Source organism: Scophthalmus maximus, chromosome 12 (genome assembly GCF_022379125.1).
Source record: "Scophthalmus maximus strain ysfricsl-2021 chromosome 12, ASM2237912v1, whole genome shotgun sequence".
In the NCBI taxonomy this organism is placed as follows: Eukaryota; Metazoa; Chordata; class Actinopteri; order Pleuronectiformes; family Scophthalmidae; genus Scophthalmus; species Scophthalmus maximus.
In genome coordinates, this window is record NC_061526.1 from 23,727,294 (window position 1) to 23,754,006 (window position 26,713).

At 43.8% G+C, this 26,713-nt stretch overlaps 3 protein-coding genes and 1 long non-coding RNA gene across 9 annotated transcripts; 2 read left to right on the top strand and 2 right to left on the bottom strand.

Annotated features, from left to right (window-relative positions):
* Window positions 1-840: 840 nt before the first annotated feature.
* On the bottom strand, window positions 841-6,183 carry LOC118287669. The gene is made up of 3 exons (XR_004785700.2): window positions 5,828-6,183; window positions 4,783-5,082; window positions 841-2,335 (listed from the first exon to the last, which is right to left on the bottom strand). It is a non-coding gene; the product is annotated as an uncharacterized LOC118287669 (long non-coding RNA).
* On the top strand, window positions 3,257-9,373 carry LOC118287404 (peroxisomal succinyl-coenzyme A thioesterase-like). Of its 3 annotated transcripts, none has more exons than XM_035612561.2 (11): window positions 3,257-3,339; window positions 4,865-5,066; window positions 5,150-5,249; window positions 5,879-6,063; window positions 6,161-6,324; window positions 6,430-6,549; window positions 6,635-6,711; window positions 6,806-6,896; window positions 7,050-7,130; window positions 7,387-7,528; window positions 7,633-9,373. In XM_035612561.2, exons 2-11 carry the CDS (start codon window positions 4,871-4,873, stop codon window positions 7,755-7,757), a joined length of 1,281 nt encoding a protein of 426 aa, XP_035468454.1. In that variant the 5' UTR covers window positions 3,257-3,339; window positions 4,865-4,870; the 3' UTR covers window positions 7,758-9,373. The 3 variants fall into 3 exon arrangements, with proteins under 3 accessions (XP_035468454.1, XP_035468437.1, XP_035468445.1); XM_035612544.2 differs by lacking the exon at window positions 3,257-3,339 and adding an exon at window positions 4,313-4,485; XM_035612552.2 differs by lacking the exon at window positions 3,257-3,339 and adding an exon at window positions 4,313-4,471.
* On the bottom strand, window positions 8,613-17,399 carry c12h12orf56 (chromosome 12 C12orf56 homolog). Of its 3 annotated transcripts, XM_035612285.2 has the most exons (14): window positions 16,727-17,111; window positions 15,438-15,639; window positions 14,958-14,973; window positions 11,941-12,121; window positions 11,479-11,646; window positions 11,195-11,283; window positions 10,972-11,116; window positions 10,781-10,866; window positions 10,598-10,687; window positions 10,398-10,485; window positions 10,231-10,305; window positions 10,009-10,086; window positions 9,735-9,916; window positions 8,613-8,749 (listed from the first exon to the last, which is right to left on the bottom strand). In XM_035612285.2, exons 1-14 carry the CDS (start codon window positions 16,979-16,981, stop codon window positions 8,638-8,640), a joined length of 1,767 nt encoding a protein of 588 aa, XP_035468178.2. In that variant the 5' UTR covers window positions 16,982-17,111; the 3' UTR covers window positions 8,613-8,637. The 3 variants fall into 3 exon arrangements, with proteins under 3 accessions (XP_035468178.2, XP_035468149.2, XP_035468159.2); XM_035612256.2 differs by lacking the exon at window positions 14,958-14,973 and having other exon boundaries at window positions 10,942-11,116; window positions 16,727-17,399; XM_035612266.2 differs by lacking the exon at window positions 14,958-14,973 and having other exon boundaries at window positions 16,727-17,394.
* A 2,314-nt stretch (window positions 17,400-19,713) lies between these two features.
* LOC118287450 (CD9 antigen) lies at window positions 19,714-26,195 on the top strand. Of its 2 annotated transcripts, none has more exons than XM_035612658.2 (8): window positions 19,714-19,994; window positions 22,450-22,552; window positions 24,048-24,145; window positions 24,287-24,361; window positions 24,437-24,538; window positions 24,643-24,726; window positions 24,867-24,950; window positions 25,601-26,195. In XM_035612658.2, the coding sequence occupies exons 1-8, from the start codon at window positions 19,926-19,928 to the stop codon at window positions 25,664-25,666; spliced, it is 681 nt and encodes a 226-aa protein (XP_035468551.1). In that variant the 5' UTR covers window positions 19,714-19,925; the 3' UTR covers window positions 25,667-26,195. The 2 variants fall into 2 exon arrangements, with proteins under 2 accessions (XP_035468551.1, XP_035468561.1); XM_035612668.2 differs by lacking the exon at window positions 19,714-19,994 and adding an exon at window positions 20,830-21,042.
* Window positions 26,196-26,713: the final 518 nt, after the last annotated feature.

Here is a 26,713-nt window from a genome sequence, read left to right on the forward strand (position 1 = left end):
GCCAAAATGGCTGCTGTGCTAAAGGCCTGCCATAGAAATATATGAAGTCATCTATTTATGTACAATGTGTAGGAACTAACTGAAGGAATAAAGGTTTAAATTGACTATAGAATCCATCATATTGTCCACGGGGAAGCGTTTCATCATAGAGCTGAAGGCAGGAAGTCGGGAGGAGGAAGGTCATTGTTGCAGACAGGAAGCGCCGATGGACGTGGCGGAGAGCGAAGGGGGCGGAGTCTTTAGGAACAGACTGGGCTTTCATCAGTAACAACATGGGTGGAGTCCCATCCTGTGGCCTCAATCTCTCCATACATCGAAGTTTTTCCTTTAACTGCATTCGGTCTTTCTGGCCATCTCCATAAACCACGAGCGACCTCCTCCTTCCTCCTCTGAGGGCCACAGTTGTTCGTCTTCCTCCAACAGTGGGTTTGAAGCCAAACTGTAGTTTCCAAGTTCCAAACTCCACCTGACATTTGTAACAACTACTGTATGTCAATGGCTGATTATGAACTCAACACAACCAGCTGAGATAATCATCATAAAGAGCCTTTTTCTTTTCATACATCAACGTCTGAATCATTGTGGATCTGCAAAGACAGTTTCCTAGGAAACATAATCACTTTCTTTATGCAGCAAAAAGCACTTTTGCCAAAGGTTGGAACAAAATTGTGTTTTTTGTCTATTTTTCTCCTGAAGCCATCGTGAATTGTCCGATCCAAATATTTGCAATTTTTCAAAAATAAGATAAACCTGTGAAGCCTCTCGGGGATCTGACCCGAAGTCCTTGAACGCCTTCTTTTCGAACTCTCTTCTTTTTCTCTGCAATAAAACACAAACAAAATCAAGCAGGTAGATTTTATGTTGAAGGAACAAATGCATAAACAAAAAAACATCTCCCAAATGTCCCGTACGTGCAAAATGGAGCATTCAGGAAGTGGTTTCCTTTTTGCAGGGCCGAGGGGTCGACCACAGCAGAGTTTATCTTATCAGTGACACATCAACAGAATTGCAATAATTACTTTCTTTATGGGAAAAAAGTAGGACGTTTGCATTTTATAAACATATGGATATATACAGGAAATCCTGTTAACAAGATGGTAAGATGATCTTTAGTTAGGATTTACTAAAAATGGAAACATTACAAAGGACTTGGGTTGATACAATCTATACAAGAAGCACCATATCGGTATACTTTATTAAAAAAAAAGCAATTTTGTGCACATCAGTCATATTTACACTTCCAAGTGATGTAAGTTTTCATCAAAACGTGCCCCAGGGACATGAAGAAATACGAGCGGTGCTCCGTCACAGATACGCTCTTCAGTTGGAATTTAAAAAATGCCAAAAAAATTGGAGAGGGCCGCAGAAACGCGGGGCTGATGTTGAGTACGACGCTCACATCTGGGAGAAGTCCCCGTTAACGGTGTTTTGAGGCCTTTTGTGAGTCACTGTGAGTTTAAATGACGAGGTCGAGGGGTCGAAGAGAACGACCGACCGACCGACCGACCGACTGACTGACAGCAGAGGAGGAGGAGGAGGAAGAGGAGGAAGAGGAGGAAGAGGAGGAGGATAATCAGAACCAGAGGGTCTCATTACATCACAGAGCAGCCCAACGCTGAACTTTGAAAGATTTAACAGGAGGTTTAATAATCGACTGAAGAAGCTGATAAGACGCTGCCACTTGATCTCTGGTAAGTTTCATGTAAAAACAGTCCAGGACACAAAAACACTGTAACTCCGGAAACATCAAACTTCATGTAGATTGACTGTTATTGAAAAGCACAACATCAATTCGTACAAAATTAGTTTTCTTTTAAGAACAAAAAGATTAGTTCATTGTTGTTGGGAAATGCTGCTATGAAAGTAGTTTTATGAAAACTATTAAAAGGGAAACGCTGCCAGAACCATGGGCAATTTTTTTCTTTGATGTCACCCTCGTTTATTGATTCAATAAATAGCAATCAGGTTGTTATTTATGACAGCCTACATACACATGTATATGTATATATATATAGCCTAGCTACAGACAGTCCAGTGGAAAGACACCCACGTAATCTGATCAGAGCAAAGCAGATCAGAGTGGGCCGCTTCCTGCGTGGGCCGTCATGCCATTATCCTCCAGCTCGTCTTCTGCAGGTGCCACAAAGTTCATACAAAGTTATTTAAAAGAACATCTGGATTCATAAGTGAGGGGCACAAGTAAACAGGAAGTATAATTAAGATGGATTATGTGGAACTTTAAAAAAGCAACAGCATAGAAATTGGCGACGTTCTGTCGTTGCAGGTGGTAGTGATATGAAGTTTTCATGTGGAACCTTTTCTTTTTGCCGAAAGCCTGAGGGAGAAAAAAAGTGAGGACAGTTTAATATTTCCTCTGTAAGACTCTGAACATCAGAGATTGAGAGAATAAATACTAATGAGGAATGATGCGGATTACAGAGTCCTCTAGTGGCCAAATTGTGAAACTGCAGCCCTTAATGAGCACATACTTAAACATCTGAGGCCTGATGTACAGTATAAATTATGTTTATGAACATAAATAAACTGGTACTTTCTGCGTATTTAAAGAAAAACATGCACACACTACTACTTATAACGATAATCCTTTTATAACCAGTAGAACTGCTCTGCAGTGAATCCTCTACAGGTTCAGTTTGTCGATTCACCTGTTGTCAACTGACGCTGTTTCTATTATTTTGTCCACCGCCTCTCTGTGTGCAAATTATTTTGGAGGAAAAGTGTCTTACTGTCTAAATCAAAGTGTTTCACACGTGCTAAAAAAATAAAAAAAACGTGATTTTCTTGTTCTATTGTTTTCTGGAGGACTTTGTCCTTTTACCTCTGAACCAGTTCCAATGTCCACTTCACCTACAACAACATATGAACAAACACAACTGATTGTACCAGAGATATGAATCTAACGTAATAAGATCATCCAGAAAACAAAGTTTGTGGAAGGTAACTAAATACGTTTAGTGTAGTACAATTTAGAGTATTTTGCTGCACTTCAGGAGTGAAAACTGTACTTTATCAGATTATTATTGCAAAATACAGACAAACTTCACACTTTTTAAATAAAATAAATGTCAAACATGAACATTAGTCAACTTTAAAGTAACATACACCTATCACATATCTCAAAAATCCATAGAGACAGATATGTAAAAAAACAAAAAAAAATGTCATCCTCATAACAATAAACAAGCTATAAGCAGTAACACAACGTAATATTTCCCTTCATTGAGGCGAAGCTCGGAGTGTCACATCCCCTGTGGGCAAATTCCAGCACAGAGCTCACATGCTCCTGTGAGTCCAGATCAACGGGTCACGCTCAACTCCGTAAGTCCTGGGAATCATTTTCTTTTCCTTTCACCGACAGAATCATTTTTTATTTTATTTGAATTTGTAGCCGACCATGGGAATGGAAGCCAGACATGAACGTTATAGAGGAATTCTAGAAGAAAACAACTGCACTAAATCTGAATTTGTGAACAGTATTTATGTCTGTGTGACAGAGATGTATTTTAGCACCATGTGGCATAACTCAAAAATGTATCTCAACTTTATATAATATGTTGTACATCATATGTATTTTTTAGCTGAAACATAAAACCAATAATTTTCAATTATTTGAAAATTGTTTGCAAATTTATTTATTTTTTAAAATGTGTATGTAATTGCAGTGACGTTGCCCAAAATTTCCCCAACTTAATATTTTATTTGCTTTTTTATTTTACTTATTATATTATATTTAGTAAATTTAACATTTTACTATTTTAAATTCTGAACGTTTATATATCACACTTTAAAGTGAAGTACTTGAGCAAATACACTTTTCAAGTACAAATTTACTTCTAATACTTACTAATACTCCTTGTACTACTTTAAAACATTTTCTTTAAATAATTACTACTTTTATTGACTTTGAGGCAGTTTAATACTAACCAAAACTTCATTTTTTAGCAGTACTTACAATACCTAGTAATACTTCTTTCAGCGGTACTTATATTCACTAATATTACTTTTTGAGCAGTACTTTTAGTATTAAGATTTAATACTTGCTAAAACTACCTTTTAAACTGTTATACTCACTAATACTACTTTTAAGCTGTACTTATAAATATAAATGTAAAGATATATATATGTGTGTGTGTGTATATATATATACTACTTCTACAATTTCAGGCATCACCTTAATATTAATATTCAAAGTTTTCAGATCAGAATATTGGAGCTTTTATTTTGTCGGACCAAGGTCAAGGGTTCACTTCCGGCAGGTGTTCACATCGAACCAATCACATTGCGCTTCGTCGACCGCGTCACATTCCAAACATCCAACATGGCGAATCAGTCCTAACGCGTCCATTTAGTCTGATTTGAAGTTTATCTGTCGATTTATGTTTTTATTAAAATATATATTTGCCTTTAGCCGAAGAAGGACATTCACCACGTCCTCCTCTCTTCGTCGGCGGTGAGTGGACGCAGGTAGTTTCGTCTTTACTTTTTCCTGCGTAAAATTAAAAAATGTCAAATCGCCTCCTAGTTATTGGCACTTTCGAGCCATATGGAAATAAAAAGCTAAACCCTCTGAAGCCTTTTATTAAATATTAAATACTTTTATTTTTTTCTGTCACTACCCTCAGTAGTTTGATTGTCATCAGACAAAAGAGAAAAAAAACATTTCATTTTGTTGTATATCACTGTTAAATGTATCACTTTATTACTAAAGAAAACTTTAACCAGATTCATTTTACACATTAACCTTTAAAATGCATCACTCACCGCTGCAGCCAATGAGAACAGATGACGCCTCTTCTTCGTCTTCCCAGTTCCTGATTTGACAATCATTTGTGTTTCTCCACAGACGACCATGTCGCAGGCCGCCACCCCCCCGCTCCTCTCCGTCCACCCGACCCGGGCGCTGACGGACGAGACGTTCGAGATTTCGGTGGAGAATCTGCCTCCGGGACGTCCCGTGACGCTCCACGCCCTCCACTGCTCCGAGGACCAGGACTACTGGGAGGCGTACGGACACTACGTCAGTGACCATCGAGGAACCGTGTCCGGTGAGTTCTATTCACACTAAAACAAAACCAATAAAACAAATCTCAAAACACTTAATTAAAATCTGTATTTCTTGCCTTTGCAGCTGCAGACCACATGAGCTTCGGGGGCACGTACGAGGGGAAAGAACCCATGGGCTTGTTGTGGAGCATGCGGCCAGTCGCAGGCAGCCGCACGGGCCTCAGGTGAGGAAATCTGCAGCTTCACAAAATCAAATCAAATCACTCTGTATTAAAATGTATATAGCTTTTATCAAAACAGTTTTGTCATTGTATATTTTGCTATGTTTTCTAGTGAGTGAATTTTCCCAGCGTGGGATTAATAAAGTCTCATCTCTGATCTTATCTTAAAAACGTCCGTCAGACTATCAGATGAATGTCCATAAGATTCAAATTTAAATTAAGATCTAGTTATTCTTCATTTGTCCCCAAAAATCAACAGCTGTAAACATTAAACAGACAGAAGTAAAACATTTCAACCATCGTGCAGATGGATAAAAGACAAAAGAGAAAGACTTCCAGAAAAAGAACTTTCAGACATACTGATTTCACTTCCCGAGGATATAAATATCTCAGATGTGCGTCGTGAATTAACATCCCCAATTAATTGTCAAATTGATCCGGTGACGTTTGTCTGTACATTCGTGAGTCCAGTGCAAACAGGAAGTGATGACGGCTTCATTAAATTTAAAACAGGGAATGAAATCACCATAAAATGTGTTAAAGTTACCTCTCCTCCCCAAGAGACGTGAATTAAATCTGACCTTTGGGTTTTGTTGATTTCCCAATCTCCCCGTTCTTCTCCCACTCGTCAGGTTGAGGAAGATGAACGTCTGCGCCCCGATGCTGGTCCACATCTCGGTCCACGACGGACACGAGGGCTTCAGGGAGCGGGCCGCTCTGGCCTCGGCGCTCACAGAGCGGTGGTACGTGGCGCCGGGCGTCCAGAGGATCGACGTGCGGGAGGGCGGCGTGCGGGGAACGCTGTTCATCCCTCCAGGTACAGATCACCTGCGGCAGCTGTCACTTCCTCCACCTCCGCTCGTGTTTCTAGTGATGTCGTGATGAACTCCTGGATCTCCTCCTCCCCACCTCAGGTCCCGGACCGTTCCCCGGGCTGTTGGACATGTGGGGCGGCGGCGGCGGGCTTCAGGAGTATCGCTCCGCCATTCTGGCGTCCCGCGGCTACGCGTCTCTGGCGCTGGAGTATTTCGCCGCCGGCGATCTGGAGTCGGCGGAGCTGGAGCTCAAGTACTTTGAGGTTTGTGTTTGTTTCATGACGTCTACAGTTTCGAGGAAAGGGGAAAAACTTTTCTCCTTTCAAAGAAGTCGTCCAAACTAAATTCCCGTCTTCCTTCCGCACCAGACGGCGTTTAACATCGTCAAGCACCATCCTCAGGTGATGCCCGACAGAGTTGGACTTTTCGGCCTTTCGCTCGGCTCGACCGTCACCATGTACATCGCGACCAAGAGCGACGTCGTCAAAGTGAGTGTCGGAAGCAAATCAGCTCACTTTCTGGCTTTTGAATGAATGGCGTGTTGACCGCGTTGCCCCGTGTGTCGTCTTCCAGCCTCGTTGTTGCGTCTGCGTCAACGGCAGCCACTTGTTCCAGAGAACGTTCAGTGACCAGGACCAACAGATGATTCAGTACGTTTGTCATGTCATGAACGAAGCTACGCAAACTTTGTTTCCTGTCTTTTTTGTTGTTGTCTTTTTTTTAAATCCTTTTGTGTGTGGGCAGGAATTTGGGCAAGGCGCATGTGGATGAGAACAACCATCACGCGTGGCGAGACATCGGTCTGGCCTTGATGAGCGAGTCCAACAAACTGGACGTGAGTACGCGGAAACACCGACGACACGGATATCGTCAAGAAAGCAATCTGAGAAAAATGAGACAAAACAGAACGTTTTAAAAGAAAATCTGACTTTTTGGGGGGAAAAGAAAATTTCTCCGACACACATTTGAAAGTGGTTCCCTTTGCTAGGTGGGGAAGATAAAGTGTCCCATGCTGCTGGTGAACGGTCTGGACGATCAGAACACTCCGTCCAGCGAGTTGGCCGAGGACGTGAGTGTTTACACACACACACACACACACACACACACACACACACACACACACACACACACTCACTCACTCACTCACTCACTCTCACACTCTCACACACACACACACACACACACACACACACACACACACACACACACACACACACACACACACACACACACACACACACACACACACACACACACACACACACACGTCAGACAGTTTGAGTTCACGTTTTGTCAGATTAACAACTCATGTCTCCGCCCCTCAGGTCGCTCAGATGATGCGGGCGGCGGGTAACGAGCACCTCCTGACCCGGGTGGAGTACCCCGACGCCGGACACCTGATCGAGCCTCCGTTCTCGCCTCACTTCAGAGCCACCAACTTTAAGATCAGCGGCACCAAAGACAAACGTGAGGATCACTCACTTCCTCCACGTCGTTGTCATTTTAGCGTCCGATAAGAATAAGTTGCCGATTGTGGATTGATGATGATGTTCTTCCTGTGTGTGTCGCAGTGGTGCTGCTGTGGGGAGGACGGACCAAGCCGCACGCGGACGCCCAGGAGGATTCCTGGAGGAAGATCCTCAGTTTCCTGCAGCTGCATCTGTACGGCGACGCAAGTCCCAGAGCGAAGCTGTGAACGACGGCGTCGGCCGACAGTAAATATTCCCACAACAGATCTCACCTGTGCGGAGGAGCAGCAGGAGAAAGGACGTGACGATAGTCCTCGGGTGATTTTCCTGCTGTAATTCTCACGTTTTGCAAAAGGGGGGCCGGCGGGAAAAGTTCTGGCAAATGTCCGGAGCGACACTCGCGGACATTTGCGTTCGCAGCAGTTCAAGAAAATGTCTGATTCAAAAGAAAAACATGCAGATTATGGCGTTAACTTTTCGTATTAGTTAGATTAGAATATTATAAGATGAAGATGATTTATTCCAGACGGGACAAAGACAGAAGACGCTGAAGGAAAATCTAAAGTTTTACCTCGTGATGAAGGAAGGACGGAGGACGACCCTTTAAAAATGAAAATCTCACAGTCAGCGTCACACTTCCTCCCTGGTGTCTTGTCCTAATGTCTCCCCCTCCCTTCCTCCCTGGTGTCTCGTCCTAATGTCTCCCCCTCACTTCCTCCCTGGTGTCTCGTCCTAATGTCTCCCCCTCCCTTCCTCCCTGGTGTCTCGTCCTAATGTCTCCCCCTCCCTTCCTCCCTGACGGTCTTGGTGCCTCCTCCTCCTCTTCCTCCTCCTCCTCACCAACCTACGGATCAGGACGACGAGCGCTCGCACCACAGAGCAGGAATCAAACTCACGGTGGAAAAAAGTATTTTCTCCGAAAAACAGACGTTTATTTTGAAGCGTCGCTGAGACGATGTGAAGAAAAATGACATGGGGCAGAAAACAGATTCCTAATCTCTACACATCTTCCTATTTTATAAGGCAACACACTGTCCGAGGAGTCCTGTGTGTGTGTGTGTGTGTGTGTGTGTGCGTGTGTGTGTGCGTGCGCGTGTGCGTGCGCGATCATCTGTGCAGCATGAGCGTCACAATGCGCTCGACCAGCCGGACGGTCGGTGAACTGATCGGGTATCGCAGCGGCAGCTTCTCCTCCGCACACGACGGCCTCACGAAATACCTGCGTGGAGGAAGCAGACGGTGAATATTTAAAATATATATATATATATATATATATATACCTTTTTTTTTTTTAAAGATTATTTTGTGGGGCTTTTTCTGCCTGTGATTTGACAGGACAGTTAGGTGAGAAACGGGAGAGAGGGGTTAAGATATCCAGGTAATAATCACAGGCCAGATTCGAACACTGGACCTCTGCGTGTAGTATGTGTGCCTGCTCTATCCACTAAAATATATATATTAATATAGGTACAAGGAAATAAAGTGGGTGTATTCATGAGAAAATTAGAACAGAGTCAATCAATTAAAACAAATTTTAAAAATCCTATATGACTTTAAAAAAATAATCATATTTCTACATACTTTATGTTTTCAGCCTCTTGGATTTTAAGATTTTTCTTCTCTGAGTTCTGAGAAACCGAAACTATTTTTCTGATCAATTAATTTACTGATTAATCAATAATAAAAAATAATCAGTCGCAGCCCTCAGAGGAAACAATATTGAAATATGTATCCAGAGATATTGTGCGACTGTTGTCATTCTGTCACTTACAATGAAAATGAATATTTAAACATGTGATTCAAGTGTTTCGGATTAAAAACTGGGGGAAAAAAAGGTTTAAAACTGGTTGTTTTTTATTCTTAGTTTTTTTTTATTCTTAGTTTTTTCATCCATTCATTCATAAATACGATATTTTTCTGCTCTACTCTTTTCTCTCTCTACCAGAGATTAATAAAATAACATAACTGTAGTATGTATATTTTCATATTTTAAATCAGTTGCTTTTATGTAGTTTTATTCATCGACTAATGTCCGGGACTATATTTTGTCCCATGTCTCAGGTTTACAAGTGGTTTTCATTGAGATGGAGAATTTTTTTCTCGCCGCTTTGACGTTTTTCGAGCGTCTCGCGCCCTTTTTCTCGTCTCGCGTGAGAAACATCGGGTCTGAGAATAAAACCGAGAGTAAAAGCATCAACACGAACCTGAACTCTTCTCCCACGTGGGAGCGCAGGTGCTGAGCCAGCGGGCCGTCGTGCTGCAGACAGGCCAGCAGGAGGCGACAGCGCTGGAACAGCAGGACGGACTGGACGGGGCTCAGCGGCGCCCCCCGCGGGTCGGACAGCACCAGCGCCACCTGCCGGGCCTGGTGGCCCACGAAGCAGAGCTGCAGGCGGGAGGAGAACAGACGCGGGTCAGAGAGCGTGAATCCAGATTTCAATCTGGATCTGGATCTGGATCTGGTTCTGGTTCTGTTACCAGGTGAGGATGAGGCTGCAGCACCCGGAGGATCCAGCCGACGGAGAGGAGGTCGGCGGCGGAGAAACACCGGCTGCCCTGAAACACGTCGGAACAAGTTACCTGTGATTTCTTGAATTAGGAAAAGTTAACAAATGACAAAAAGTCCTAAAAGAGGCGCGGGACGGATTCCACTCGGGAGCGACGTCCCACTCTGACACGAAAAACGAGAGCAGAAGTCACCTTGTGGCCGAGAAGCAGCAGCTCGAAGAGCAGCGAGGAGGCGGCGTCCAGGTACTCGGAGAGTAAGACCTGAAGCTGAGGGAGGCAGAAACCACTTTGTCAATAATAATATTAATAATAATAATAATAATAATAAACAGTCCTGTGGGCGGAGAGCAGCAACTCACCTCCGAGTCCATCGCAGATCCTGGACTCTGAGTGTGTAGACGTGGGTCACAGATGACGGCGAGAAGCAGCCGGGACGTCAGAGATCCTCTACGGAGAGAGAGACGGGTTCATTATTTATCCTTTTACATCGTTTCCCCAAAACCAGATTTCATCCTTCGTTATGTTTCAGTCTTTTCATCATTAAAAGTTGAGAGTTTACTCTCTGGCGGCGAGCAGGTTGAGTCTCGCTGCTTCCGCCTGCGTCTCCCTGAACATGACGGCGAGCGTCTGGACGATCACGGTGCTCAGACTGAGGACGGACAGACATCGTGTCAGAGAGGTAATCATCCAACAGTAAACACACACACACACACACACACACACACACACACACTGTACGTACAGCAGCTGATCAGCTGTGTAGACGCCACTGAGGCCGTGAAGAGACTCCTCCAGAGTCTGAACCAGGAAGACGCACAACTCACCGGACTGAAACACACAAACACACACACAGAAGTTAAAACCCCAGACGTCACCGACGAACGTGCGTGCGTGCGTGCGTACGTGCGTGCGTGACAGTAAACGTGGCGTCACCCTCCAGAAGAGGCGTCGCAGCGCCGCGTGGCGGTGAGCCGCCGTGTGCAGCTCCTGCAGCAGCAGGTACAGACTCTCCACACTGATCGCGTCCTGCAGCAGCTCCGAGCGGAGCTGAGCGAACAGGTGGGCCGTCCGCTCGCCGCTGCGCACGCACACGCAAAAAGAATTATTAATAATATAAAACAACAACAACAACAACAGTGTGCTGCAGGTTCGTCACCTGATGGCCGGACGTCGCCTTCCAGGAGACGAGTCACGTGACGAGCTGCACTTTCTTCTGTAGAGCGGGTCCAACAGCAGAGTGGACGTCTGGACACACACACACACACACACACACACACACACACACACACATATATATTATGAATACTAATCTGTGCATCATGTTTTAGATTCTACAAAGTCAATATGTATAAATATACACACATACATACATACTGTATATCTATATATATACAGTATATATATAATATCCTTTGTGGTGAAACTGTGTCGCTGACTCACGATGATGAAACTGTTCCACGAGCTCAGCAGATGAAGGTAAAGTCTGGACGTCTGCGACACGGCGTACAGGTGAAGCTCCGCCTCCCTCTCTTCTCCGCCGCCGCCCACGACGACGTCGTCTTCCCTCCCCAGCAGGCGAGACAGAACCGAACCGAGCCGCCTCGGTACCTGAGTCGCCACGGCAAAAAACCCAAAGTTACAGAGGAGCCATATTTCATAAATGATTGATTTCAATTCAACAGCAGTTGATGAGTCTTATTAACCTCGTCTCAGACTAATTATTAAAATATCATTTTCCAGTTGGTTGTGGTTAGAAATTATGAGCATCGGTTTGATAAGAACGGCCTCAAACGACAGAAACTATCTTTGGAAAACTGTATGAATGAAATGTATTTTCTTGACAAATGACTGTGATTTTGTTTCTTCAGTCCTTTGTGCTTCAGAGCAGATCTCTGTTCGTACCCGCCGGCCCTCCAGGGGCTTCAGGCTCCGTTCTGAGGGCGGCGGGGAGGCGGGGGAGTAGAGGAGGCGCGGGGGCCGGGCGGGAGGGTGCGGGACCCTCAGGAGGCCCAGGGTCTCGGGGTTGGGACAGGAGGCGGAGCGGGCGGGCTTGAACAGTCGGACCTCCTCTCTGCTCCAGTCACTGAGGACGGAGACAAAAGAAAAGAAGAAGACATTTGACTTTATTTTTTATCTTCGGAGGTAAAAGTAGCTTCTATAGAATCCTGACAAGAGACGTGTGTGTGTGTGTGTGTGTGTGTGTGTGTGTGTGTGTGTGTTTAATGACCTCCCCTGGGTGAACTGAGCGGATGTGCGTGACACACACTTTCTGCTGTTCACACACACACACACACACACACACACACACACTCATCAGTTTTATGACACTTTGTTGTCACCGAGGTGTGAACCGACGCGTCGCCTAGCAACCACAGTCTCTTCACGCCGTTCACCGACGGAGTCAAATCGACAGCTCGACTTTACTGTAACTTGTTCTCACGATTCATTCCACAGGACAGTTTTCTATAAAATAATAACATGTTTTCATACGTTCACAACCGAATCTCCATTGGCCTCTGTCCCGCGGTGCGGACACCTCGGAGTTCGCCTCACGCTCTGACTCCCCTCGGACGTCGCTCGCTCACCGGAGCCTACGTCTTCTCCTGCGGCTCAGTGAGCGGCGACGTCAACGGGCCGCAGGTGAACTGAGGTGAAGCTTCTCGTCTCTCTGCTCCCGGGTGAATAAGTCATGAGCCACCCGACACAGTGAAGAGGGAAACTGAGCCGTGATTCCGCGGGGACGCCGCCCGGGCCTCCGCCTCCTCGCCGACGAGGCGGAAACGACACGAAAGCCCTCGGTGTCCGAGACGCAGCGACGCGACCAGGACGAGCGGCGTCCTGTACACGCCCCGATAACTTGTCCTGCTGTAATGATGCCATTTCATACACTGACATCCTCATGAAATCATTTATATTACTACATGTTGATGCTCGACCCTCATGTGACAAATATGATAAATCATGGAAACACCTCAAACTGTATCGGATTTTTCAAATGGAGCAGAAATATTTACACGACGTGAGACAGTTTTCACATCACACACATTTAAAGTTGTGACATTATTGAGAATTGATCAAAGTAAACGTGGAAGGGCGCTCGGCAACTTCTCCACTTTATGAAATTTATGAAAATGTCATTTTAAAAAATGGAATGAAAGAAAATAAATTCCTTGGGTCGACAAACTTCCCGAATTTTTGGAGTAATCCTGCAGACAGTGGTGGAGGACACATGTTTATAGATCTTTATGTCTTTTGAGCCTTTGCTGTGTTCAGGTGCGTCCTGTGAGAATCCACCGTCCCGGACACGAGGCGAGTTGAAGTGAGAGGACACGTGACGCTGACGACCACGAATTCCAAAGGAACTTTCCAATAAAAAAAGAGGCAAAGAATCAGGTCCAGAGAAAACTCTGTTCCCAGTGGCCCGAAGACGTGTTCACTTTGTATCAAGCTCCTAAACTCTTTTATCCCTCCACCTTCCTTCAGTCCGTCCGCCTGAGACGTCCTGCAGACGACAAACCAACCGCCGTAAAGATTTTACAGTTTGTCACAAACATCCCTGGCGGGAGTCAAGGAGACGGACGAGTCAAGAGACGAGGAGACGAGAGTCGAGGAGACGAGAGACGAGGAGACGAGAGACAAGGAGACGGACGAGTCAAGAGACGAGAGACAAGGAGACGAGAGACAAGGAGACAGACGAGTCAAGAGACGAGAGACAAGGAGACAAGAGACAAGGAGACAAGAGACGAGAGACAAGGAGACAGACGAGTCAAGAGACGAGAGACAAGGAGACGAGAGTCAAGGAGACGAGAGACAAGGAGACGAGAGACAAGGAGACAATAGACAAGGAGACGGACGAGTCAAGAGACGAGAGACAAGGAGACAAGAGACAAGGAGACGAGAGACAAGGAGACAGACGAGTCAAGAGACGAGAGACAAGGAGACGAGAGACAAGGAGACGAGAGACGAGAGACAAGAGACAAGGAGACGGACGAGTCAAGAGACGAGAGACAAGGAGACGAGAGACGAGAGACAAGGAGACAGACGAGTCAAGAGACGAGAGACAAGGAGACGAGAGACAAGGAGACGAGAGACGAGAGACAAGAGACAAGGAGACGGACGAGTCAAGAGACGAGAGACAAGGAGACGAGAGACAGAGACGAGAGACAAGGAGACGGACGAGTCAAGAGACAAGGAGACGAGAGACAAGGAGACGAGAGACAAGGAGACGAGAGACAGAGACGAGAGACAAGGAGACGAGAGACAAGGAGACAAGAGACGAGAGACAAGGAGACAGACGAGTCAAGAGACGAGAGACAAGGAGACGAGAGTCAAGGAGACGAGAGACAAGGAGACGAGAGACAAGGAGACAAGAGACAAGGAGACGGACGAGTCAAGAGACGAGAGACAAGGAGACAAGAGACAAGGAGACGAGAGACGAGAGACAAGGAGACAGACGAGTCAAGAGACGAGAGACAAGGAGACGAGAGAGAGAGACGAGAGACAAGGAGACGGACGAGTCAAGAGACAAGGAGACGAGAGACGAGAGACAAGGAGACAGACGAGTCAAGAGACGAGATACAAGGAGACGAGAGACAGAGACGAGAGACAAGGAGACGGACGAGTCAAGAGACAAGGAGACGAGAGACAAGGAGACGAGAGACAAGGAGACGAGAGACAAGGAGACGAGAGACAGAGACGAGAGACAAGGAGACGGACGAGTCAAGAGACAAGGAGACGAGAGACAAGGAGACAAGAGACGAGAGACGAGGAGACGGACTTTTGGTGAAGTTCTCCTTTAAAAAAAAGTAAGAGCAACCACAGCGAGTCTCATCTTCCATCCACGGATATCGTCTGACAAGTGTGTGTGTGTGTGTGTGTGTGTGTGTGTCTGTGTGTGTCTGTGTGTGTGTGACGCTCACCTCTCTGCAGGATATCCTGTGTGGGGGGGAGGACATAAGAAACCGGACGGTTAAAGTTACAGGTGAAAGATTTCAGGGGGAAATAAATAAACGACACACGAGCTTCACTTGTTTCAGATCACTGATTTACATCCTGATTGAAATCCACAAGCTCGAGTAGAAACATTGTTTTGGGATCATTCTAAAAAAAAGATCTTCTGTTTTTAGCTCCGTTTTTGTTCTCTACCAACTCGTAGTAGTAGTAGATATAGTAGTAGTAGTAGTAGATATAGTAGTAGTAGTAGTAGTAGTAGTAGTAGTAGATATAGTAGTAGTGGTAGTAGTAGTAGTAGTAGATATAGTAGTAGTAGTAGTAGTAGTAGATATAGTAGTAGTAGTAGTAGTAGTAGATATAGTAGTAGCAGTAGTAGTAGTAGTAGTAGATATAGTAGTAGCAGTAGTAGTGGTAGTAGTAGTAGTAGTAGTACACACTCGTTTTACCTTCCAAGGTGTTGGTTATCGACAGGCGATGGCTGCTTCTGCGCGAAGGGGGCGGGGCTACGTGGGGAAGCCCCGCCCCCTTGTCCCTCCTCAGCCAATGGAGGCCCCTGGCGACAGCGGGCCTGTCGGTGACGTAGGTGATGCGTACGTGCTGGCAGTGGTCCCGGGCCTTGCCCCGGAGGAAGTCCGGCAGGTCGTTCACCTGAGCGGACGAAAGAGGCGGAGCCCCGAAAGATCAACCTTCCTCAAGCAACAAGACATGCGACGATGACGCGTTATCGGATATTTAAAATAACCGTTAGTTCCAGCTCTGTTCAGAAAAATGATTAGGACAAGAAAATGAGCTTCTTGGCTTCTGCGTAAACTTTGAATCCTTAACTCTGTAGGAAAGCTTCCACAGTGGAGTCGTCACAGGCTGTAATCTGACGGGATTAACTCTGTGAGGACGACGTTAAACCTTTGACCTCTGACCTCTGACACAACGAGATGACGGAGTGAGAATTAGAAGCTAATAATACTGGAGTCTTTTCAGGTCTGCACGTTATGTAGTGTTTTCATCAGCGTGGCTCCAAAGCAGAGAGTCTATTTTTAAGACCTGCGCCACTGTCGACCAGGTCGACCAGCTCGTCCAGTCGCTCTCTCCGCGGGCTTTTCTCTTCCCACGCCACGAATATCCCCCTGCGTCCCGTTGTACCTCGGAACCCTCGAAAGTCAGGTTTACCTGCTCCATTAAAATCACGGACGTCGAGAAATTACGACCTCCAAGTCGGAAATTGCAACTGGATCCTCTCGGAGATCCGAGTTCCATGAGTCTCGTAATCAGACGTGAATTAAGAGCAAAGCATCGTCTCCAGAAAATCTGTGTTAAGAGGTAAAATGACCTGAGCAGCACTCTGGTAATTAGACCGCCGCCCCCTTTAGGTGTTTAGGTAAACAGTACTGTACTTGTTGTTCTTCAAAAAATAATCAAATTCAAATCACGTTTCTGTCACCGGAGTAACGAAGTAGCTCCTCTCTAGACTACGGGGGAAATAAATGGAACCGCAATGCATTGTGGGGGTCAGTCGGGGCCCCCTGGGGCCCCATCAGAGGTCAATCCGGCCATGTGTAACGCAACATAAAACAGAGAAAAACTGTATTTGTCCATAAAAATCATTAAATAATTATTGTAGTAATGTTTTCTTGTGACGTTTTTGATGATTAAATATCAGAAAATCTTCCATCGAGGCTTCTCCATCATCAATAATCGATCGACTCATCGTTTCACTACGTCATAACTGTTTACTCACCAGCTCGATGTCGCGCACGCGCCCGAAGCTGACGGCCGCGGCGAGCGTGCGCGGCGGGTGCTCGGTGAGGTACACGCGCTCGTCGCTCAGCACCGCGTGCATGAACACCTTGTTCACGCGCTCCGACACCACCACGCACGGCTCGTGCGCGCGGATCCGCTCGTACACGCTCCGCTCCGTGTTGCGCTTCAGGAACGCGTCCAGCCGGACGTCCCGGCGGGAGAGGAGCGGGCTCCCGGTGCCGGTCCGAGCCATGGCGGTGCCGGGAGGTCACAGGGTCACGCGTGGTCCGCGGTCGCGATCCATCCGGTCGGGTCGAAGTTTCACAGCGTCTCTGAACTTCTTCACACTGAGCAGGTGAACCGCTGCAGGCTCGCTTCGTCGGCTCATACTGCTCTGTGATTGGTTGGTCGTGACGGGGGGGAAGCCTCTGATTGGCCAGAAGATTAACGGTTCGCAATTTCCCACTGAGCAGGGCTGGAGAAACCTTCCAGCGGGGCCCCGGGGGGCCGTCGTTGGGCCCCTCTTCTATCGTCATTAAAAAACAGACCAAAATTTATTAAGTTTGTTCAACTGAAAGTTAATAAGTAAATACGTAGAATAAAAAAAAGTATGCTTTATTTTTTCTTTAAGTTGGCCAGCTAATTTTTATTTTTAGTGCAGTTCAGAAATAATCAGACTGATTGACAGAAAGATGGAGGAAAAAATTGCCAAAAAATGTATTTGAAGTAGTCTCACAAATTCAGTGTAAAGTAAAAAAGTAGCCCGTTAAAAGAAAAAAGTAAGGCAGAGGTCATAACGTCTTATCTTAACTGATAAAAACACATGATAATTAATCAGAAGATTATTCTTCATATGCGTGAATATGCAAACTAAGAATATATAGTTGAGTAAATACAATATTTCCACAAAGGGAAATATTGTATTTACTGGTGGAGTAGATGGAACTGGAGACATTCACGTGTAGTATGGTGTTCCTAATAAAGTGCTCGCTTAGGAATGATTTTAATATATTTTTATTAAACTTCATAATTCTCTCTTCCGGTACCTACAGACGACGCATTACATAACCGTGGTGAGTGACTGACGTCATCGATCTGTTGTAGAATTTAAATTCAAAAATATTTTTGTGAGACACTGCGTGTGCATTTGTTTTTTTAATAATAACAAAAGTAATTGTAGTCTAATGATATTAAGGTTTGTGTTGTTGCACTTCCCACATCCCACCACCAGAGGGCGGAAGAGTATCGATTATATCAATAGCCCTTTTTTAAATTCTCATCCAAAATAGATTTAAATAAATGTCACTTAGATGTCGGTGATTGATTTTTATTATTTAAACACTTTTATATTTGAATCACTGCAGAATTAATAAATGAGTAATCCATTGTCGTACTCATTCTTTGAGTGGGTGTAAAACTGGAGCGATGTTGACGCTGCGGCCCTTATCCTCCTCTGCCTCATCTTCCTCATCACACACACAAATACACACAAACAAATACACACACATACACACAAAGACACACACAAAAACAGACACACACACACACACACACACACACACACACACACACACACACACACACACACACACACACACACAGGGAGGCGAGGCGGTGGCTGGATGTTTGAAGGGGAGCTTTGTAAAAAAAAAAAAACATGGACGTTGTCTCACACGGACACAAACAGCGGAGGGAGATGATGAAGACTGTTGTTGTTGTTGTTGTTCATAAAAATATTGATGAATATGCAAATTTGTGTTAACAAATGCAATGTGCTGTGTACCAACACCAACATAACCCTGCAGAATAAATACTTTACTTTAAATGATGTCAGTCAAAACCAGCACTGTGCTCCTGACTCTTCATCTTCATCATCATCGACGTTGTGTGTGTGTGTGTGTGTGTGTGTGTGTTTGTGTATTTGTGCTTGTGTTTGTGTGTGTGTTTGTGTGTGTTTGTGTGTGTGTGTGTGTGTGTTTGTTTGTGTTTGTTTGTGTGTGTGTGTGTGTGTGTGTTTGTTTATTTGTGCTTGTGTTTGTGCGTGTGTGTGTGTGTGTGTTTGTGTGCAGCTGCCGGCGACAGTCGTGGGCCGGTCGCTCACACTGTCGTCTTTGTGCTGAAGAGGAAGAAAAAGAAAAACGGTCACATTTCTCATCAGAGGGAGATATTATCACCTCGCGCCACACACACACACGCACACGCACGCGCGCACGCGCGCACGCACACACAGAGGTTTTGGTTGGTGTTGACCCTCTCGCTCAGACCAGTTTACAAACTTCTCGCTCAGATGTTGGTTCTTCACTACCTTCCTGTGCTTTCATCTCTTTCCGTTACTGACTGTAACCTTGACTTCTGCAGACCACAGAAAACAGTTCACTCCAACTTCTCTAGAAATCTTTTTTTGTGTGTAAAGGTTTCCCAGTGTTTTTCATGCAAAAAACTAAAATCCTACTTCAGGCCTGATATCACTCACCAAGATAAAAAGTAGAAATATAATATTCACATCTCTTTAACTTTTGTTGTGTATCTCAAAATAGTTATATATATGCGCATATATATCTGTATCTATCTATCTATATATATCTACTGTATCTATCTATATATATCTACTGTATCTATCATATATCTACTGTATCTATCTATCTATTTATCTATCTATCTACTGTATATATACATATATGTATATATGTATATATACATATATGTATATATACATATCTATATCTCTCATCGTGTTATCATTCAACACAGACAAGGCTCTGTAACCTCTTTATGTTGCTACTTCAGTCAACAGATGAATTTTTGAATGAAAGGTTGCAATAGAAATAACGATTATTATACTTATTTGTATTTATTAGTAGTGATTGTACAACCAATTCCTATAAACGAGGCGTCATTGGTCCCTCTGACCTGAGAGTGTTATAAAACGAACCTCTCTGAAGAGAAAGAGACATCTCTTCTTCTTCTTCTTCTTCTTCTTCTTCGTGGGTGTCGAGCCCTGGACGAGCTCACTCTCCTCCCGAGCAGCAGCAGCAGCAGCAGCTGACGGGAACGACCGAGCGCAGCCGAGCGCAGCCGAAGTGACGGAGACGAGTCCGCACGGATCCGACACGAGAGACAAAACAGACGTGAACCCGGAGGAGATTTCACACACATACACAAATCTCTCTCTCTATATTTAAAGATATTTAGGCGGGATGTCGGCTCTGAGCAGCTGGGAGGTGTGCGTCAAATACGCGCTCTTCATCTTCAACTTCGTCTTCTGGGTAAGTGTCAAACAAATAACAATATATAAATATATATATATTAGACACAAACTACTTCTCCAATTACGATTTATTTGATTATTTCAGTTTAATATTAACGGTTTGACATCGCATTGTGGTTTTAATATGGTAAAAGCAACAACATACAGTATATATAATATATATATATATAACATATATATAATATATATTAGACACAAACTACTTCTCCAATTACGATTTATTTGATTATTTCAGCCAAATTTTAACTTTAATATTAACGGTTTGACATCGCATTGGGATTTTAATATGGGAAAAGCAACAACATACAGTATATATATAACATATATAACATATATATATATATATATATATATATATATATATATATATATATATATATATATATATATATATATTAGACACAAACTACTTTTCCAATAACTATTTATTTCATTGTTGAGCGCATGTGATTTTCAATATGGGTAAAGTAAGAATAACAAAAGTTGATATGTTCAATAAATTATTAATGCATTATCAGCAATTGTTTGTGCGCCGAATTCATCACATGCATTGATTGATCGTGATGCGGCAGTGATCGATCGTGTCTGTGACAGAATTTCGAGGTTTAACCGAAGAAACGTTAAATTCACCGATTTCCGGGCGGAGTTTGGCGTTCGGAGGACTTTCTGTTTTTAAGAATCACGTTTTTTGTGGTTTTTGTTTCCGTGGGGATCTGAGCTCACAGTTCGTTCTTCAGAGTGTCGATCACTTTCAGCTGCGTTTCGGGGTTTTTTTAAAATCCACTGGAGCACCTCCCACCTCCACCTCTTAGCTCCTCCCCCTCACTTCCTCAAAAAACCCAGGTGAGACACTTCGGGTGTGGCTCTCTCTCTCTCTCTCTCTCACACACACACTCACACACACACACTCCTCGTCCACTGCAGCTGGTTCAGTCTCGTGTCAGACTGTGGAAACTCTCTCCCGTTCCCCCTGACCGAGCTGCAGCAGGATGGGCGGACTGCAGTGCATCAAATACCTGCTGTTCGTCTTCAACTTCCTCTTCTGGGTACGTACGGTCACGTCTCCTCTGGAGCTCAGCAGGTTCGGTCGGTTGGTTTCCAGCTGTTGCACAAGAGAAGAGAAGTGGGTTTTTTGAAAGTTTGATGTGTTTAAATTGCTGCTGACAGAGAAAGCGTCTGGAATGTGAAGCGTTGAGTGACATCACCTGTTTGTCGCCCGGAAGTGACGTCAGAGTGGAGTCAGTCCGGCGCCATGTTGGATGATGAAGCACATGTGCTCTTCTTCTTGTTTTCGCGGAAACGCTTCTCTCGTCTCCGCAGGTTCGAGTCGGATCAGACGGAGCTGACACAATTTAACTTTGCCGAAAAGATGGAAATCTGTCACCTCACTTGAGAGAACTTTTTATCAAATGTAGTTTGTTTTTTTTTAACTTTAAAAAAGTGTCTGAGTTGATTTCATTCATCTTAAAGCCCCAGTGTGTAATTTAAAAAAAAAAATCTTTGGTGGGAAAGTTTCAAACCGCAAGCAATTGAGCGACCGACGGGGGACACTTTATGGTGGCGCACCGCTGCTTGATTCCATTTCCTGGTTTTCCGGCAGCGTCTGAAAATTCAACACGAATCGACGCGACATATTCTGGAACCGTTTAGTTCAACAACCGTATTCAACACGACGTAGAAACATGGAGACCACCTCATGTCACTATATTTAACTTATATGAACACAGAGTTATGGACAATATATTCAAATTGTGTGAACAAGTTCATCTAAATATTTCACACTGTGGCTTTAAAGGATCTCACTTCTCAGTGGAGGTCATAGATTCCTTGTGCTGTGTCAGTAGTCGTCACCTGTTGACAGTCGGACTCTGTAATGACGGGTCTGCAGCGCCGACGTCCTCCACCAAGATATCTAGATATATCTATAGATATATATATATCTATATATATCTATATATATATAGATATATATATATTCTTTAAATTCTGGTTTATGACAAAACCCGTAAAGCAACCAGCCTCTTCTCAGATGATTCATGTGTTTTGCTGCTGAGTGGCTAATGAGCTGCTAATGTGAACCTCGAGGGGAAACTGGTGTTTTTCTTCTTTAAGACGACTCCTCTGGGAGTATCTACTGTACATTAACACATCTTCATCTTCCTCCTGCACACTCCCACTCTTCCTCTTCTCTTAGTTTCTTTTGTCAGAAACACGAGACATGAAACAGAATCTCATCAGCGTGTAGAATACTGATTTTGTCAAAAGGAAACTCGTCAGAAAGGAGAGCGGCGCTTTTCACGTCCTGACGTCCAGATGAGCACATTTCTAAACGAGTAGGCAAAAAGTGTACGACAAACAAGAGATGTGTATAATTTCAGATTTCCCGTCTGTACGTCCTCCTGTGGCAGTAAAATATACATAATGTGTACGTGTTTGTGTTTGTTCTGTTGCAGTTGGCCGGCAGTGGAGTTCTGGCGGTGGGACTGTGGCTGCGGTTCGACTCCAGGACGGCGGGACTGTTCGAAGGAGAAGACTCGCCCACCGTCTTCTTCACGGGTAAAACTCTTTTAAAACACAGCTGCTACTGACTGAAGACACATTTAAGAAGGATCCAAACCAATCTGCTCGTGTGACGTCGCCTTGAACGTTCTGTCTTTTTAAAGACCTTTGACAGACAGGAAGTGTTGCTTGCCCTTTCTTCTTATCATCATCATCATCAGTCATGTCATGGTCCAGGAGACGTACAGTACGAGCAGTTTGGAGTTAAGTGCCTGTCGTGAGCATTAAATCTTTATGATGCTCTTGTGGCTAAAAGGTGGTTTCTAAAGAGGCAATGGAGGAAGAAATCTGATCCTATGAAACATACAAATACTCCTTCAGTCCTCGTTAAGTGTCTATATATGTGTATATGTATTATTAAAGAAATGTACCTGGAGCCTGTGTTCTATGTACTGACCAGCAGAGGGCGACTCTGAGAACATGACTACTTCATAACGTCAGTAAACGTTTTTCCTGAGGAGTTTATGGTTCAATCTCTAGTTTCCATTTACAGTCAAATAGAACATAAAGCACCGTATGTATTGAGGGCGTGGTTACATTGTGATCGACAGCTAGTGCGACATCTTTTCTTAAATGTGACCTTTTCTGGATGTTGCCCCGTCATCAGGCGTCGGGGGTAACGGAGGGCAGTTGAGGCCAGAGTCGGCTCCTCCACACAGAGCCGTCATTCTTCTTCTTCTTCTTCTTCTTCTTCTTCTTCTCTGGACAGCGACGTCTTTGTCTCCCGACGTCGTGCTCCTCCCTCCTCCCTTTGTGTCGCGCCTCCGTCAACCCGACATGTGAAGTGGGCAGTGAAATGACAAACATCTTAATAACAGCTCTGGAGGAAAGAGAAACGTAGGAGGAGGAATTAGTCCTCGTGACATCAGTGCTGCCGTTATTGTTGTCCTGAATTTCATATTTCTTCTGAATTTATGAGTCATCCTCCTCCTGACGGCTCGAAATCACTTTTTCAACCAGTTGATTGTTTAGAAATTCAGATATCCACTTGCTGATGTTGACATCAGTTCTGTTGTTGTGTTGATATGCAAATACCAGATGTAACTTTACATCACATCATTTATCTTTCATGATCATTTTTCAGAAAGATATATTACTATGACTTGTGTAGCAACAAGGAGCAGAGCTGAAGTAAAGATTATTTTCTTTATTGATGAATCGGTTGAGTGTTTTAAAAGTTCAGCTTCATTGTTATACAGTGAAAACCATTGTGTCATACTAGTCAAATATTTAAATTCAGAATAGAAAAAACAATATAATAAACGGTAAATAACATAAAAACTATATATATCGCGATATTTTGAAATCTCTATCAAGTTGTGATTAATCGATTAGGTAAATTAATTAAAAATTAATCAGCTTTAGCAAAAATATCTACTGGTTCCAGCTCTATTTATTTATAAAGGACTTTACTGACTAACAAATAAAATAATCTGATAAATTAAGTGTTACTTGAGGTTGGATGTTGAGGCGTTTCTTTCCGACTCTGTAGGTGTGTACATCCTGATTGCGGCGGGCGCTCTGATGATGGTCGTGGGCTTCCTGGGATGCTGCGGCGCCATCAAAGAGTCGCCGTGCATGCTGGGACTGGTGAGTCATCGTGTTCTTCTCGTGGTCTCATTGAGATCGCGAGTTTCCAAAAGAGTCCTGTGAGAGAGAATAAATATATACGATTTAAAGCGTGGACGGAGTCACACGATGTAAACATTTACACAACTCTTGTTGTTCTAGTTCTTCCTCTTCCTGCTCGTCATCTTCGCCGTGGAAGTGGCCGCTGGGACCTGGGGCCTGTCCAACAAAGACCGGGTACACAACACACACTTATTTATTATAATCTGTAATTTAACTAGATTGATTATTAATATCTGTCTGTGTGTTCAGGTGGTGGAGGACGTCACGGAGTTTTACAAACAGACGTACTCCAACTACAGACAGACCAAACAGGAAGCGCTGAAGGAAACTCTCCGCCTCATCCACTTCGGAGTGAGTCTGGGACAAAAAGTCTTTATCTGATAAATTGTTACCAATTAAATATTAAGGAATAATTCTTCACTGGCATGATTTGAGCAGACCTCTTTATTTTTCAGCTGAACTGCTGCGGACCGACGGGAACGGTGATCGACGTCGCCAAGGACACCTGTCCCGAGAAGGAAGGACTCCTCGTCACCACGGTAACGAGACGTAAACTCATTTACAGCTTTTCAGACCACTTCCTTTTTGTGTCTGGTCTTTTTCCTTGGGTCTATCAATATCTTTAGTTGAGGCATCCATCCAGATCCAAAACGCCAATTTTTTTGTTTGTGTCCGTCAGAGCTGTCCGACCGCCATCGACGAGGTGTTCAACACCAGGCTGCACATCGTTGGAGGTGTCGGCATCGGCATTGGGATCGTCATGGTGAGTGACGGTGGACGAATCACAGGGAAAAAAGTTAAAGTAAAACAATCTATGCACAATTTTAAAGGGATATTCTGGGGGAAAATACTGTGTGAGAGTTAAATGATGAGGTTCAAACTAACTAACGTCTGTACGATGAAGTAAAAGTATTAATACTACTCCATTACAATTAATACCCTGCATTTAAATATACAGTATGTACTTTCAGTATCACATCAGAAAGATGTACTTGGATAATTAAAAGTTGACAACTTTTGATTTGATTTTTTTAAAATACCGAAAATGGTGAGAACTCACCTGTAGAGCCGAAAGTGAAACCTTCACATATTGGTTAACTTAATCTATAACAAAACCCCCTCGTACTGTAAATATCCAGTAACTAAAGCTTCTGAGTAAAAAGTACGTAAAGTTAACCAGAGATTTAAATATTTATATTCATTCTTTAGTTTAATTAATTCTAATTTAGTTATTTTAAGCTTTAATGTTCGATTTTATATATTTATTTACATATTTATTTAAAAATTAGACATTTGTCTGTTCAAATTCCAGCTGTAACATGTTGGGGAGAGAAATTAACTTAACACTTTGAGTCATTTACTCACGTTTTCATTTTTCTCCACATCATCATCATCAACGTCCCGTCTCCTCAGATCTTCGGGATGATCTTCAGCATGATGCTCTGCTGCGCCATCAAGAGATCCAGAGACTTCGTCTGAACCGACCAAACCGCCGCTCCGTCTCTAACTCGCCTGTTGCTTTAGAGTTAATGAGGGTTTATTAATAATACGATTATTAATAATCATAACAGTCCATGTCTTAGTGGATCCATACAGGATGATCCACCTGTGACCGTATGGATCCTGTGGAACAAAACTTAATTTCTTAGGAGGGAGATTGTATTTGTTTTCTTTTATCTGCCATCTAGTAAAATAAATTAAAATCATAAAAAGAAAGTTGATCCATCAACAGGAAATAGACGTTTGAGACTGTGCTGCCCCCTGGTGGACATCAAAGATCCTTTTCGGACGTTTTTCCTCTGGTTCTGTTCATGTTGGAGGGAGTGAGACGTCTGTCTGCAGCTGAGATCGGAATTTTACCGTGTGACTCATGTTTTATGTTTTATGTTTGAAGCTTTGATTTTTCTCGTTTTAATAAAAGCCGAACTGTGGAGTTTTATGACCATGTTTTGAAGAATGTAGTTTAAATATATGATAAGATGCCAAATAAATGATCTAATGTGTTAAACTGAGTAAGAATTGTTTTATTTCATTTTTCAAAAGGAACTTCTAAGTTCGTTGAAGTGATTTGCTAGGAATGTGATACATGTGAGGACGACGTATTATTAAGGGTCCAGTGTGGAAGATTCAGGGAAATGACTTGGCAGAAAAATGCAATATGATATTTTACCATTAGTGTAAAATTACCTGAATGTATTTGGTGCATTCAGGTTCCGCGTCCCGAAGTCGTGGTTCCGGCTTCAAAAACAAGTGCGAATGTGGAAAAAAAAAACCATGGACGCTGTAAACAAAATGTTGTAGAGCATTTAAACAACTTGACACCTCCAATATTCCCCCAAGTGTCAACTCACCGTGACGTCTTGAAGCCTGGAGTTTGTCATTTGGACCAGCGCCACCTTGGTTTGTTTGAAACCGGCCGTAGGATTGGGGGTGTGGTCTTCTTCCATCATGTTTCTACAGAAGTGTATACAGGACGAACCAAACACTGGCTCTGGAGACGACCGTAGATTCATTCTGCAATCTGCA